The 17,157-nt window shown below is 34.6% G+C and overlaps 1 protein-coding gene across 1 annotated transcript in view; it reads right to left on the bottom strand.

Annotated features, from left to right (window-relative positions):
* The window catches only part of LOC143236143 (synergin gamma-like), a 61,035-nt gene extending 44,473 nt beyond the window's left edge, over positions 1-16,562 (bottom strand). The window contains exons 1-2 of the mRNA XM_076474430.1: positions 16,463-16,562; positions 1,134-1,323 (exon numbers count right to left, since the gene is read on the bottom strand). Coding sequence (XP_076330545.1) covers positions 1,134-1,323; positions 16,463-16,473 — 201 coding nt within the window. The 5' untranslated portion in view covers positions 16,474-16,562. The remainder of the gene's footprint in view (positions 1-1,133; positions 1,324-16,462) is intronic.
* Between the last annotated feature and the right edge of the window lie 595 nt (positions 16,563-17,157).

Consider the following 17,157-nt stretch of genomic DNA (forward strand, 5'->3'; position numbering starts at 1 on the left):
ATAATCTTTCATGTGAGGGGATGAAGAAGAACCACAACATTCCTAATCACCCTTATTGGGGAGAAAATTCTTGAAACTTCTCTCTCTAAACTAAACCCCTGCCAAGTTCAATTGCAGGTTGGGAGACAATTTAATATATTGTTGGGTCACTACAGTAAGTATACCACAAACCTTGGAAGCAATAATTGTAATAAACTCTTATAAATCAGAAAACTACAGATATTTGACCAGAAACATTTATAGATCTTGAACATTACAAACCATTTAACTTGAGTTAATTAACTTCAGGCATTTGTATTTTGCAGAGCATTAGGTATAGTCATTAGTGAAAAACCTGCATGTATCATACTTCAAGCAATCTAGCTGTTTATAAAATGTATTGTTGTTTGTATATTAAAATATATTTGTGTTAAGACAGAAAGTTGTGTATGTACCAATCTTAATGGCAAATATCATAAATTTGTACACATCAATATTCAATTAACTTCTAAATTCAATTTAAAATTTCTGACAATCTGAAATTGTAATATGTAACATACATAACAAATCAGACAGGCAAATTATAATACATAACAATTCTAAGTCACTTAAAGGCATAAAGCATAGGAAGATGTGCACAAAACATAATAAATGAATTAATAAATTAACAAAGTTAAATGGTATACAAATAAAAGAATTTGAAGTTGGAGCCAACAAGTGGTATAAACACCAACTAGATCAAGACGAGGTTCTAATGATAAAAGCATACAAGAGAGAGGTGTTACTGAATAAAGCATGTCAACTTTGACAACATATTCTCTGTCAGCAGTAGAGATTTACTGATAGTAAATGACAATTATGGCCTGAACACATAAAAAAAATATTTATTATTGATTCTTCTCACACCTGTATACACTTCTGATACTCCACTACTACTAGATGTAGTCGCAACAGTAATTAGCACATTTGTGGGAAAGACAGTCCATATATCACTGCATTCTTGCCTACCTGTGATTGGTCTCATGAGTGTCCCACATCTAATGAGGTAGTGCTTTCTGTACATATTGTACTTTTGTTTAAAAGTTTCCATTATTTTCTATTATTTTTTGTAACTAGTTTGAAATTACTTTTTTTTTTCTTTCTACTGAACTTACCTGTGTAATATTTCCTAAAGCATTAGAAGGATATCTCTGCTGGTACTGAAAATAGGCAGGTGAAAGAGCATAGGATTTTCCCAGTTGAGTTTGTGGCATCATTCCATGAACTTGAATATTACTGAATGGCACTTGCCACATTGAAAAACCCTCAGCAACATTGCCCAAGGCTGATTCACTAATAGGAGGTCTAAAATAGATACATAACATTAGAACATTATTCAAACTGTGATAATAAATATGTGAATGTAAACACAGCTCAAGGAATCCAAAATGCCTTTATAATTACATATAATTCTTTAACAATGAAAGTTACAATTTTTCTATAATGAATATGTACTTCTGATAGGTACATACTTCCCCTCACATAAAATAGATATTCTTCTTCAGTACTGATATCTATATGCAAAATAAATGCTTTACACATGCCACAAACCTTTTATCTCCCCTCAATTGGAATTAACTGACTCGAATCTTTGATGTAAGTCATCATGTGACAATCATCCACAAATAAGAGGGTTACATATTCTTATGATGCAGATGATTCTTATTCAGTTCTAACAACTACCACTTTAAGGTTTGGCAGATGATGTAAAGTATTGGTTTTCAGTGAATGAGGGGTGAGTACCATCTGAAACACATTTTCAGTATAGGAAATTTATAACTTCCAATACAATAACAGGTGGAGGAGCCAGTACTAGAGACAGTAAGATGCATTTTTCCAAAGTGTCCAAAGTACACACACCAAGATGAGACAGTCTGATTATAAAATCTGATGTGGGAGACTGAACAACTTCTGAACCAGTTATACTCTTTGTCCATCATGTAAATATGTCACTCATATGGGTGGACAGACAAAGGAAAATAAGTGAAAATAACTAAGGTAGGACAGTGATGTCGAGAAAACCCACTTGTAGAGAAATATATGTGCAAAAACGGCTCATTTGGGTTGAGAAAATATTTTACGTAGAAGAGCGAACAACTTCTATATTGGAGAAACAAGTAGAAAAATGGAAACCAGATTCAAAGAACATAAAAAGTCACCTTCATACATTTTCGAACACTGCAAGTCAAATAAACACAACATAACCATAGAAAACACTCAAATACTAAATAAAGAAACAAACATAAACAAATGCAAAATTAAAGAAGCCTTACTTATACAACAACTTAAACCCAAAATAAACCAATATAAAGGGACGCCTTTATACCTATATTAAATATAATAAAACAAAATTATATATTCAAACATCTAACACCGCCCTCTACATTCCAACACTCAGTTACACAACCCCTTCCTAACATGTGGTCAGCTTCCGGTCAGTTACCTTCTTTCTTTGTGAACCTGATGACGACCGAAGAAGGTCGAAACGTTGTTCGCTCTTCTACGTAAAATATTTTCTCAACCCAAACGAGCCGTTTTTGCATATATAAGGTAGAACAGTGTTTCAAACCATACAATATTTATGAAACTCTATCACAGAAAATATAAAAATTGGTAAAATTATAGGTGAAGAGTGACTAGGGCAAAATAGTCTACAGACAGCAAGTCAAAAACATCCAAAACCCATGCTGCTGGTAATCAAAATCCATGTGAGGGTAGGATTAGAATCATACCATCAGCAGGTCAACCACAATCCAAAACATAGTGGCTGGGAACCAACATTTATGTTGGGGAAGGAAAGAGGATTTTACCAGTAGTAAATCAACTATAATTCAAAACCATCTTATGGTGGCAGGAAAAAGGATCATATCATCTTCACCTCCAGTTCATGAGACTAGAGGGAATCTATAACTCCTTGACCCTTTACTGAGACACATATTAATATGAGAAAGTGATAGTTTGATCTGCAAACCCAACATCCAGTATTGATAACATATCTGTATAATGTAAGCCATCTTTCTCAAAACTGAAAGCAGAGTGACATCTTTGGAATAAGAGGCACCGAGAGATAGCAAAGGGAAAGACCTATAAGTACCTCCCCACTGTAACACACAACATGACTGAAATAACAAAAGCATTACTGAAAAATAAATATAGAAACCTGTAATATGTGTGAGGATGTATGTCAATTGGTTCACCTCTAAGTTGAAATCTAGCTACTGGATATGATACCCACATGGGATAGGATGAAGGATCCAAATTAAAGGGATGAACTGAAATTTTGATAGCTCACTCTCATTTTTTTTATTTCATGTTGAAGAATATCATATCATATGAACCAGAAGAATATCACCTCCCTTCTCTCAACTGAATGATTTTATAATCATTTCTATGTTTCATTTGTATTTCATTAACCCATTCAGAACAATGCCTCCACAGTTCACCACCCCAGCTGCTCAGGACTGGAAAATGGTAAGAGCTTTCAAACTCCACTAGAAGAAAAGAGGAGGGAGAACACAGTGGAAGGTTCAAAGGAATGACAAGTTCTGAGACAGTACAATGGATGACCACAAAACACTATTTTTAAAAGCAGACCATAATAATTGATTCAATACAATACACAGTAAGAATGGGCAGTTATCCTCTTCTGCTTTATCCATGCAATCCATGAGTTAGTATGGTCTCGGAAGGGCAAACTCATGAAGCAATTCCATTGTGAGGATAAACCTAGAAGAGATCTTTTGGAATATCCATCTCTGCAGTGTGCACAGCATGGGCATGGAAACATATGTAAGTGAACATGGCCTAATAGAGAGAATTTGGTTTGTTAAAGAATACTTGGTCAAGCACCACTTGCCACACAATGGGATCCAAACAATGAGTAATAATAAAAAAAGAAAAAAGCCCCTGTAAATAAATAAAGAATAATAAAAAATAATTAATTCAGTCAAAGTTTCATTAAAGTCTGAAGAAGAGCTACAGCCAGAAGATGATAGCCCAATGAGAAAGAAATCAAGATCCTATGAAAATAGTAAATGAATGTACAAGCAGTAGTCAAAATGTCCAACTGAAGAATTTTTTTTCAAGGGCAATGAAGATGAGACTCCATTGAAAAGGTAATGTGATGAATACGATGAGTAAATACCATAAACAAAGTAAGGAAAGAAAGTGATAAAGAGGAATAAGTCTAATGAAAGCCAAATGCAACTGATGAGGATGGAAGAGAAAGATCACAGAGGACAGCTATCAAGGAATAAAGAAGTGGGAATGAGCACCACCAAAAGAAGACATACAGGCAATATAACAGCAGAGAGCATGTAAAGGACAAAGAAATCTACCTGACTCAGGCTAAAGATAAAGGGAAATGGAAGGAAGGAAAATATACAAAAAACAGAAGTTACACTAACAAGCCACTGAAGTTTTGAGGAGGAAAGAGCAATCTGGATATAAAGGAGAAGATATGACGAATGATAACAAAGAGGTAAAACAAGCAATTAAATCAGACCTCTGACATTAACAGGCAAGGAAATAAATCTCAAGGTAAAGGTGAAATAAGGAATATGTGGAAAGTGGTTCGAACAGAGGAAAAGTGATGAAGTAAAAGGCCACATAAGCATCCAAATTCAGAAGGGCAGCCTGCCGAGGCTGATGATTAATCCAGAAGAGTGCATCAACAGGAAAACATAGGAGAGGTAAATCCCCTAAAGTATTGGGATAAATAATAAGTGTGAGACAATGTCACTTGGTAACACAAGATTGATGAGGCAGAAGCCTCTCGACTGAAAAGTCAAGTAAGGAAATCTACAATATAAGGAATGGTGGGTAGAGCAGGAGAAAAACCATAAACACATAAACCAATAGCAGAGCATGTTCTATTTACTCTGATAAACTTCCATGAAGAAAGGACAAATAGAATGAGCCAAAAAAAGTTGCCTGTCTGGACAAGTTGGATCTTCCAAAAGGAAGATGACAAAGAAGGGATAGAGTCATAAAAAGAATTGTAATGGAGGGATAAGTTTAAGCTGGAGAACCACAGAAGCTATAGCTTAACTGGTCATTAAAGAATAATTCAGACTTGACTCAAAGTTGTATGGATGATCAAAATCACCAGGTGAAAAAATCCAATGGAAAGATAGGTATTTGGTTGTAAAATCTTGGATGAAATCATTGACAGCCAGAAGTAATTTATAGTTGAGAGCCATGTCAAAACCTCTTGAAAACAAAAAAATCAAGAGACTACTCCATCAGATAAATATTGTCAAGATGGGAAAACTGATCCATGACAAGATTGAAAGCACCTGGGACATAACACTCCATGATATTGATACCTAGTATGTGGGTCCTAAAAAGAAGATATGACATATGAATACAAAAAGACCAAGAACAGGTGCCAACCTAGTGATTGAGATCAGCAACCCAGTAGAATTGTTGGAATGGATCATTAACAAATGATTTCCAGCAAGAAGAAGAAACTGAACCAAAGCACAACAAACAGTGAAAAGCTACAAGATATTGACATGATAAGACCTCTCAATCACAAACTAACACCCAAAAGCTTCCTGTTGATTAACCTTTGTCTCCCCTATCCATGAAGGGATGAGTTCATGAAAATGTGGAAAACCGAATAAGGAGAAGAAAGTGGGACACCAACTGACATTGAGTTTTGTCTGAACAAAAATGCAGATCATCTACAAAGGGATAAGGAAGGATAATAAGAACCATCAAAGGATCTCTTACAAGATTCCACCAGTCATGAAGAGCCAAGCTTTGTGCAAAATTCAAAACAAACCAAACCACGAAGACCACATCCCCCAAAGCAATAAAACCTTATGAGCTATGATAAACAGAACAGTAAGATCATGTAGAACTAAACGTTCCATCAAATGAAGTCAAAGAGGACAAAGTTTGGCCCAATTAAGATAGGTGTTGAAAAAAACACCAAAATAAACAAGATTTTGGGAAGGTCACAGGAATGCCTTTTCTAACTTCATTTGCCAATCCACTTCAGCCACCTTCAGGAGTTCTTGAGGAATGCAATGGGAAAAACTGATACACCACCTATGATGAACAAACCAAAGACAGGAACACAACTTACAAGATATCAGGATATCCAAATAGGCATTTATGACAGCCATCTTGGTCTTCCATAAACCTGGAGTAAAAGGCCACTTGAGGATGAGAAACAACCCCATGGTTAAATGATGCAGATGGAGAAATTGATTGAGGTGGGACAAATCTATTACAGGCCACCAGTCTCTAATTTTCTTCACAAAAACAAACAGCTTGGATAAAGATTATAAACAGGTTCGATGGCCTGTTGAGATAGAAGGTCTTGCACTGCATCTGACAGGCACTGGCTAGTGGTAGGATCCCAAAAGAATCAAAAGCAGATACTTATTTGAAGTTGTGCTTATAAGTCATCCATGCGTGAATATAGCGAGCAAATGATTTAGTAATAAACTTATAAATAGTATGACATGAGAGGGAGACATTAGACAAACAAAGACAATAACAGAAGAAAGTAAAGTCACAGCTGAGGCAAACTGTGGCATGAAGTTAACTGCCAGAGGAAAGACAGACCTGGCATTTAAGGTGTTAAGAGATAAACTTACAGTTTAAAACAGACAAGAAGTATAATTTATTTCATCAAAGCAAGTTCTAAAGTAACTGAACCAGTCTGAGTGTACTTTGACAAAATGAACAGGTAATATCTGAAATCTATGGACCAAATAATTATTGAAAAAGCAGTATACAACTGTGATAACTCACTGACAGTGCAAGTTAATTACATATGGAATACAAATAGCAAAAGGTAGTTTGGCTTGTCAACTGAAATTCTAAAGCAACTGAATAGGCCTAAGTGGACTTTTGACAAGAATAAGAACATTATGTATATAATATTCTTTGATAGATTGTTTAGGCAGAGTATTCATGATGAAACTTTGTAGAATGAACAGCAACTGCAACTGCCATTCATTCTACAAAGTTTCATTATATACATTGTGCTTATGACAATCCTATCATCTCTATAGTTAAAAGAATTTTTTTTCACATGCATATACGTTTGAATATATATATATATATACACACATAATGTTACTTCAAAAACAACTGGAAAGCTCACTGTTTATTTACCTTTGAATTTATCACCGAGAAGTCACAGGCACCTACTACAGAAGAATCCTAAGCCCATCAATAACACAGCATGTATTCATACTATTAAGTATCAATAAAAGCCTTTAATTGACAGCTGGTGAACACAACCCATATACATATATATATACTTATTTTATTACAACACAAAATATAAGTTTCTGACAATGAGAAGAGAAAAACAAAGATATGGAATGATGTTGAAGTAAAATACTTCTTCAGTATAGAAAAAAAATTTTGGTTGGTTGTTTTGATGTTTAATGGTGCAAAGCAACTAAGCTATCTGTGCCAAACATCCAGTAAAAAGTTAAAGTAAAATTTTTAAAATTCATAAACAGAAATTAATATAAAACAAAACAGTTTAATTTTTCAAATTAAAAACCTAAATTGTATTAAATCCAGTCTACAGCAGTAAGAAAAAAACTACAATAATACAAGTGGTAAAAGACTTTCTGTAGCATAACTGTAATTAACATAACTTGCCAGGATGACTAACGGGTAAGTTCAAAAATCAGCATTAGTCAACTGAAGTTGTCCTTCCCTGGTTTCAAGTTATTTGATGTGATGGACATTTTCAGAAGGCAAATTAATACAAGTTTTAAAATAGTTGTAGCAAAATTTTAATTATTATAACTTGCCAGGATGACTAATGGGTAATTCAAGCACCAGTGTTAGCCACCTGAAGTTAGCCATTCCAGTCCTGGTTTCAAGTTATTTGACATTATGGCCATTTTCTAATTTCAAATCGAAACTAGATGTACTTTCATTCTTAAAACAGAATCATATTAAAAAAAAGGGTCTAACTTATAAATTAAAAACTCAAATAGCATTACAAATATTAATGGCCTTTAAAAACTAAAACATTCATGAGGTAGGAGAGTGTCACTAATGCCAATAACATTGTCTAACATTATGGATAAACCTTGGGACATAACATGTTTAAAATGGTGCCTTAAGCTGAGAGTTAAATAGCGATGTCAAGACAGTAAAATATGCCTTATTGTGACTTGAATGTTACACAGACAACACACCGGTGCATCAGTCCCAGATAAAAGAAAACAATGAGTTAAAAACTGTGACCAATGCATAGTCCAGTTAGAACAACTTCCTCTTTCTGATCCTTACAGAAGCAATACAGCCAAAGTCCAATAGGGGTTTTATTTGGAAAAGTTTGTTTTCACCTTGTTCACTCAAAGTCGACTGCCAACTGGCACAGAGCGAGCCTTGAATACAGGACCATAGGCCATGTATGGAACAAGCATAGCAGTGATAATGCCAGAGCAGACAGATTTAACTGTGGTGTTGGTGAACTCCTTTCCCCAAATACCAACATGGCCTGATACCCAGAAAAACTGAATAGATGTAGATGTTAAAGAGAAATGGGCCAGTCAGTTTTGATTATCAATAAGAACAAGATGAGAACTAATGTGAAGCAATTCCACAACCAGAAGAGAACTGAGCGAGTCAGTATAAATAGTGCAATTTGAGTACTGCTTAGCTTCTATGTAATCCAGGGCATGAGAAACGGCATATTGTTCAGCAGGGAACATAGAAAGTGTAGAGGGAACTCTGCGCACAACCACAGAACCATGACAAACCATGGCAGAGCCCACACAGTCACCTGATTTCAAACCATTGGTATCAATAGGAATGGAAGGATGTTTCAAAAGATGTTCAGCAAATAACAGACAGTACTTTTAATCAGGAGTATCTGCTTTTCTTAGATGACTTAAAGAAAGATCACATTTGGGGATTGTAATAAGCCTTAGTAAGATGGGCTGACCAGTGGATACAGCAATGTTATTGGAAGACAGACCAAATTCATCCAACTGCGCCTGGATACAAAGGCCAAAAGAAGCAATGGCAGATCATCTGTTGTGAAAAATCATGGCCCATCGAAGGAGAAAACACAACACCAGGTGGGATGCTGTGGTAAGGATTAAAGTTTTGAAGCATACAGTAAAGACAGTTGCAAATGGTAGTGATGTATAGGAGATTCATGAGACTCTGTGCATAAGCTCTGAACTAGGGAAATGCAGAAAGCCCCAGTGCAGAGCCAAAGTCCCTGATGATAAACAGGGTCCAGGTCCAGCATCTTCAAGACCAAGGTCCTGGTAGAGCCATAGACCAGTGACCCAGACCAATGAAGGGCCAGTTTGAGTTCCAACAAGTGAAAAGAGGTGATTATAGTCATAGAGACAATCAGCTCAGAAGGAAAGAAATGATTGCTCTGTCTGAGACTTGAAGGCTAAGAAAGTGAAGGATGAAGCAGAAGCACTAGATACCTGACAAAAACTTTCACCTTGACGTTTGGTGATACTCCAGGTATCAGCTACTTCCTGGCCATCAGAGAGCAAGATCGAGAGGTGGAAAGAACTACATTGCTCTGACCTTTTGAATCTTGTCCCATATGACTTTGAAACTGGTGATTAAAGACGTGCTGGTTGTGAACTTAAACCAAGATTCCTTCTGGTTTGACATCTCACCCACCGAGCATGTACACAAGCCTACTAGTAAGCGATGCGGTTCGAGAGTGTGGGATACCTATGAAAAGTATCTCAGACCCATTTTTGAACATTCTGTGCCACTTGGCAGGCAGAATTCCACCACGAATGAAGATATCATGGAAAACATGTCAAGGTTTTAGGAATACACTAAGCAGCTGCCAGTATAATACAATCAGTTACTGCTGCCACCCAGTCGTCTATTGGTGGCTCATAGATGATGGCAGGATCAAGTTCTGCAAGAGCAGTAAAAGATGGCAAGTTGGCTTGATTCAGCTTCCACCAGGTCACGATGGTTGAGTGGCATCGACTAAAGTCAGTCTCTCTCAAAACTACAGGAAAATTGTCACTGCCTCGTGGGTTATTGCTAACCTTCCATGTGAAGTGGGAGAATAGTAAAGGGGAGCAAATTGAGAGATCAATAGCAGTAAAGAACTGACTAGGTGCATGAAAATAAGTCTAAGAAATAATATTAAAAAGAGAAAGATTGTGATTGGACAGCATACACTAACGGAGCAACACCTCCCATCAATATCAACACTTCCACAGAACAGATTATGTCCATTAAAGTCCTCCAAGATTAAAAATGAAGACAGCAACTGTTCAATGAGAGCATCAAGGTCTGACTGATCATAGGGCTCTCCAGGCAACAGGTAGGGAGAACAAACAGTGATAGTGCAACCCAAGGAAACATGGATGGCTACAGCCTCCAAGGGTGTGTCGAGGGGTAAAGACAGGGTGGGCACATGCTGATCAACCAACAGTGCCACTTCTCCATGCACTCATCCATCACACAGCCTGTCATTTCTGTACAAAGAAAACTGCCAAAGGTGAATCTATCAGCAGGTTTCAGAAATACTTCCTGTAAGGAAAGAAATGCAGGATGGTAGGAAGCAATCAGTGCTTTGATGTCGTCCATATAAGAACATAGACCTTAACAGTTAAATTGTATCAAAGTGGCCATTTTCATTTATGTGTAAGCAAATTGGTTGAAGAGCCCTTCTGTTTACAACCACATCTTTTTTTTTTTTTCTTCATTTGAGGGAGGTCTGTCTACCTCCATGGATCCTGTCCTGGGTCAATTGGGCAAGTCTTTGTTGCTGGAAGAGGATTCCAGCAACTGAGAACGTGAATGAATGATCATTTTGCATCTTGGGGTGGGAGAAGAAGATGTACCCATGGAAATGCCTGTATCCAGAACTAAATGATGTGGATCTTGGGATTTGTTGGAATGTATGTAAGGGACAGATATGTGTGCTAAAGTTGATTCATCAACTTTTGAGCCTCAGGACAAGTAATGTTATAAATCATTTTCAAATGCTGCAACTCTTTCTCTTCCAACCATTTAGGGTAATAAAGAAAGTACAATGGGTGAGAGCCATTGCAACTTATGCAATGAGGGTCTGTTTTGCACTCATAGGCATCATGGTCCTTGCTACCACAATGAGCACATAAGGAAACATGATGTTTTCGTGCGATCAAACCGCTGACACTGGTAACATTCGAGAAGGTTTTAAATGTATGGCCATACCATACAATTAAGGTAACCTGCTTTGATGGTGGCAGGTGGATGCAGTAATGTAACTGTTAAAATGAGGACACTGGTCGACATCCTAATTCCATTTTTGTTAGTGGAGATATGTCTCACTGCAGAAACTCCTTTGGTGGAAAAACCAGCAAGAATCTCCGACTCAATGATGTTCTTCAAATTCCTCTCAAAAATAACTCCTCATAACAAATTCAAAGTAGCATGAGGCATAACCTCAATAGTAATATCCCCAATTGCCTTTGAATGTAAAAGGAGTTCACTGTGTTTAGATGTGGATGTTTCCACAAATATGTCAACATAGCAAAGCTTTTAGACTGACTTTGGAGAGCCAGCAATTCCTTCTAGTCCCTTCTGAATAAAAACAGGAGACATTTGCCCTGAAGCTCTGTCTGAAAGAGAATGTAGTGTAAGAAAATGAGGTACAACAGATGTTACAGATTTTGAAGATTGCTGCTCAGAATCTTCAAGATGTGGTTGTTTACCTGTGGACTGTTTATTCACTATTTTATTTAAGTTTTTATTGGGAAGATCTATAAAAAAAAGAATTTTTTGTGCCCAGTGACCCCAACCACCATGAAGCCCTATGAGGGTATGCACAACAATGCCAAACAAGAACATTGCAACAATGCCAGGATTTCTTGGGCACTATACCCAAACACCAGCATCAGATACAATGTCCACAACACCTGTTGGTGAAAATCCAACTCTGATACTTGGTTGACCCTAGCCCAAGTTGACCAGCTGATTGACCCTACGGAAGCCACCTCAAGGCTACTTATCAACAGGAATTCAAGGTCAAAGTGGTGTGCTAGAGTTGGACCCCTAAACCACCAGGATCCTCTCCTCCCCTTCATGGGTCACCACATGCAGCAAACATATGGATGAATGTCTAGATCCCAGAAGAGGTAAACTGAAAGAACACAACCTTCCCTGGGAGGTCCTCTCACCACAAACAGGAATCCACACTGAGGGAAAAAATTGTCTGAACACTGCCAAGCAAAAAGTGACAGTTCAGTAGAACTGAAGAGAGGAAGTAATATGTGTCAGAGTATGTATGTTACACTCTTCTTCATGGAGGGTTGTTGTATGAGATGCATTGGAATTAGTAAATTTCTAAATGATGGGATATAAAAGACTTGTGGTATGCATAAAAAATTATTTACACATGTACCATATCAGAAACAAAAATACAAGGTTGAAATTACTGAATTATAACCTGAGTGAGACAAATATACAAAATATATCAATGATTTTAACTTTTGACGTATTGAGTTATTTTAGAATCATATGGTCAACACTGATTAATCTAATCTATTGTACAATTACTGTAGAAGTTTATTCTTTTATATAAAAAAATAATGAACATCTGTTTACAGTGTTATACAGCTAACTTTTAAAAAGTTTACTGGTATCATACCAAGTTTGTGAAAATGAAAACATTATTTGTTAACATGATAATACTATATTCTCTGAATAAACTTTACAGTTTTATTCTTATTTATTCCCTAATGGTTTTCAAATGCAAGATAACATTACAGCTACCAAAAGTTTATTTTACAAAAAAAAAATTGCTGTCATTCTAATTTTATGTTTTTTGACTTAAAGTTTAAACTATGAAGAATATTAAAATTTAAACTTATTAGGTTTATCATTAGATGTTAATTTGCCTAATCAATAAAATTAGTTATGATTATTCATTTCCCTTGGTTATTTAAGATTTGGCTTATTGGTAAATGTTTCTTTTAGTTCTATGTGTAAAGTACTTGTGTGTTAAATTACATGTCTGGAAACTACAGAAATTTTCTTCAAAGAGAGGACATCAGATAACTTGAGATATGGTAAGCTTATACCATTTAGTGATAAGTTAAATGGATAACAAAAAGAATGTCCAAACATACTAGGTTTGTACTCTGGGTTAGTGTACCTTTGACTAACAAAATGTGTTATCATTAATTTCCTTTGGGTGATTTAAGAGCAGTTAAATAACTGCATAGTTATAACACTTAACCCTTTGACTGCAGCTGTGCAGATGGAAGTTTTGCAAGCCATACACTGTTACAGCACATTCATTAAACTTCAAGAGGCAGAGCATACTCTATAGGGTGAATAAGTAATCATATTAAGGTGCTAATATTGTTGTAAATATGCTTATGAGCTTGTAAAATAATACCAAATTGTCTGGAAAATTGAACATAATATCATTGCAACAGGTAACTGATATGGAAATAAACCTTAAATCATGAAAGAGTTTAACTTTTGACCTTAACCATATGACTATGACCTACTTACATTACAAGCATGCAACTCTCATGAAAGTTCTTTATAAAAATGAATCTTATTGGCAAAATAGTTTTAAATTTGTATTGCATGATCCTAAAATTATGCAGTTTTAGAAATATAAGACATTTAATTCTGAATTTTTCCATGATTGTTATTTAATGTAGTTATGTACACTAAGCATCAGAATAGTTCACAGGCAATGTGATCTTCATTTCAAGTATAGAAATACTATTTATCTTCTGGTTTTCAAATTTCATTTGCATAATCTCTAGAACCTAAATGAATATTAAATGTTTTTTTTTAAGTAAATGTTTAATTTTTATTTTCTGTGTCATTTTTTTATATCATTAACTCTAGATATTATCATCAATGTGCAATGCAATGAAATTATTAAATCTAAGAAATGGAAAAAAATGTAGATGCATTCTAAATGTTTATCAATTGTTTTGTAATCTCTTTTGTTTCTCATATGCACATTTCCACATCTTTATCTTTTCAATTAGTTTAATTTTAGTTTTCCTTTCAAATTCTTTATCTTTTATTCTTGATGCAGGTATGTCAATCTGTTAATGCCAACATGACCCTGTGGTTGTAATAGTTGTTATAAGACAAAGGTTGTCAACAGATTTGTTTGCTAATGCTTGCACATGCAAACTATGCTATCTTGCTTAGACATTTCCACAAATCAAACTATATAGAGTTAAAAGTATATTTGAAAATTTTATCGTAAATAATACATAACTAATTAAAATATAAATGCAATCTAACTGTTTAGCAACATGATCCATATATAAAGAGAGAAATACTTGTCAAGCTTGAGATACACCTTAAGATAAAACAAATAAAACTTCTTTTCTATCTCATGCTACAAATCCATACACTGGTAGAAGTTTCTTCAAGCTACAAGTTAACAGTGAAAAATCTCCTCTTTTTATTGGTTGTAAGCATGCCATTCAGGGTTAAACTGTCACCTGGCAACATTTTTGACTTTGCAAGTGAGCATGGCTGATCCAAGCTAAGAAATATTAGAAGGTAAAACCCTCATTTGAAAAATTCTTGGAAATTTTCCAGATGTTAATGGAAAACAGATAGAGCTTTTATTTGACCTTCTATGCCAACAATATTTATTACATTCTCACAGTATTATGTATAAAAACTCAAAGTTTATACTAGTAACCATAAGCTGATCATGAGAAAAATGTGCAGTTTTAATTGCTTTTTTAAGTGTTTTAGTAATTTAATTAAAATACATTCATATTACAGTGGTTTAAATAAATTTTGAATGTAGCTCAATAAATATGCACAGAAGGGGCTTAAAAATGATGGCACTGACATAGGGTTAAGATATTGAGCATCCCATAATAATACCACATACTGGTGTTTAGCCTGTTACAGGTTTCATACTGAGTTGCAACATTTGTGTGTATGATAAACTTTCATGTACAACAGTTTAGGATTTAAAAAGTAATTTAATTCTAAGTTATTGTAGCTTAAGTCTGAAAAAAGGGTTTCCTCTGACTTTTCATATTTTATCACTATCATTTTTTCCTGAACAATTTCTTTAAATCCAAATTTCAAAGTAAATTTTACTACATTTGAACAATTTGACTCAAAAATACTTTAGAAGCAATATTGTCATTTACTGACATTTTTGAGGAATTTATGAATAAAAAAAGCTCACATTTTCATTTCTGCATGTAAATAAAATAACCACTAGTAGATATTGAAATTTTTCTGCCCATCTCAAAAAGTTATTGTTGCTAAGAAGGTATCATCCCTTAAAAATAGATTATCCATTTCTTAATTTTCAATCATTTCCCTTAGTTTTGTACAGGTCTTGATTGCCACCTTAATGGAACTGCATTAAGTAGTTTGACCATTTTCTAATAAAACAGCTTTGAAAATATCAATAAAAAAATTTAAATATGATTGTATGGAGAAAAAATATACTACCATGCCACAGTATACAGTAAATATAACTATTATAACATTTAAAGACAAGGGACCTGTTGGTCCTTTTAGGCTGTTTCATCCAGTAAACTAAAATATATACATATATAAACTCATCCAAACCTTATCATTCAAATATTTATCAAGCGATGCATCAACAGTATCAATTCCTTTCACAATCTTATACAGTCTTTATGTGACAACCTTTCTATCTCTGATACAATCTTAGCAGCCCTCTAATAAACTCCTTCCAACAATATATCTCTAAAATGAGGAACCCAAAAATGAACACTGTTCTCCAAGTGTTGTCTAACCTATAACTTGTAGAATGACATTATAACCTCTTTAGACTTGTATTCCAAGTTTCTATAGAAACAACCTGAAGTCTTACTTACCCTACTAGTAGCAATGTGCTGTTGCTACTCACATAACCTCATGTAAGAGAATAATTTTCTACTCATCTCGTAATATAAAAGATTACTAAAGATGAGACAACCAGTTGCTGTGCAATATATTCCAATGCCCCACTCTAATATCATGAAACTAATGGGTTTTTTAAATATTAAAAATACCTGTGAGTACAAGTCTAGTCATGGCGTACCCATAAACACTGGACACCCATTGAGTACATAGGTACACCATTATTGTTGTAATATCAGGCAAGAGAGTAGCACTGCCTGTGTAGGGATGACTTAGATTGGTTTTAAGTTTTACACTTTACAAAAATGAAAGTTTCGGGTACAAACAACGAAAGAACAATCTCGCATAACTGTGGTTATAACTTGCATTTACACTAGTCACTATTACAAGTAACATAACTACAACTTTACAAGTTATTCTTATAGTTACGTTACAGTGTAAGTTACACCGTTGTCGTTAGTGTTACCCATACTATTTCCACGTAAATGTTGTATTTATTGTTTTACATTACTAAGAATCAACTACACGTTGCACAGTATAAGTTACAGTGATCAACCATCAAAACAAGAAAATAAATTTCATGTTTTACCTTTGATCCATAAACTGACGATAAACTTTTCAAATTTCATCTATAAACACACAACGATTCACCCAAATCTCCCCGTCATAATAATTGTCACCTGGTGGCTTAAATACAAACTTGAGTATTGTAAATAAGATTATTCATTAAAGTTTGGAAAGAACTTGAATGGATAACGTTTTAACTTGATAAAAATTTAACATAGTAATAAAATTTTTTCGCTACCCATTCAATCCATCTCCAAGCCTTATTATTATCAATGTAGATTCCTCGTTATCGTATTATTCATTATAGCATTTGCTCCTGAAAGAAAAAGATAAACCTACCGAAAGCTCATACATAGGTTATAAAGGTTTTTTAATAAACTATGTAGCATTTCAACAGTAACAGTTGATCATTACAGTGTTTTATGCATCATCTTTATATTCTATTACGTTATTGTTTCATATTTTTTAAATTACAACTTTCACTTCTACCAATAAAATTTTAATTTAACAAATCTGTAGATATATATATATATATATATATTTTAATTTTCATATATACATAGCATAAAATTGTCTTATTACGGTAATTGAGCAGAACATTTAATAAATTGATTATTTTCTAGTGCTACACTCTTGAATATTTATAAAACTAGATGTAAGACGAAAAGACATGAAATTCAGAATTGTAACGAAGATGGAGAGAATGCCTAAAAACAT

Source organism: Tachypleus tridentatus, chromosome 13, assembly GCF_004210375.1.
Source record: "Tachypleus tridentatus isolate NWPU-2018 chromosome 13, ASM421037v1, whole genome shotgun sequence".
NCBI classification, from domain to species: Eukaryota; Metazoa; Arthropoda; class Merostomata; order Xiphosura; family Limulidae; genus Tachypleus; species Tachypleus tridentatus.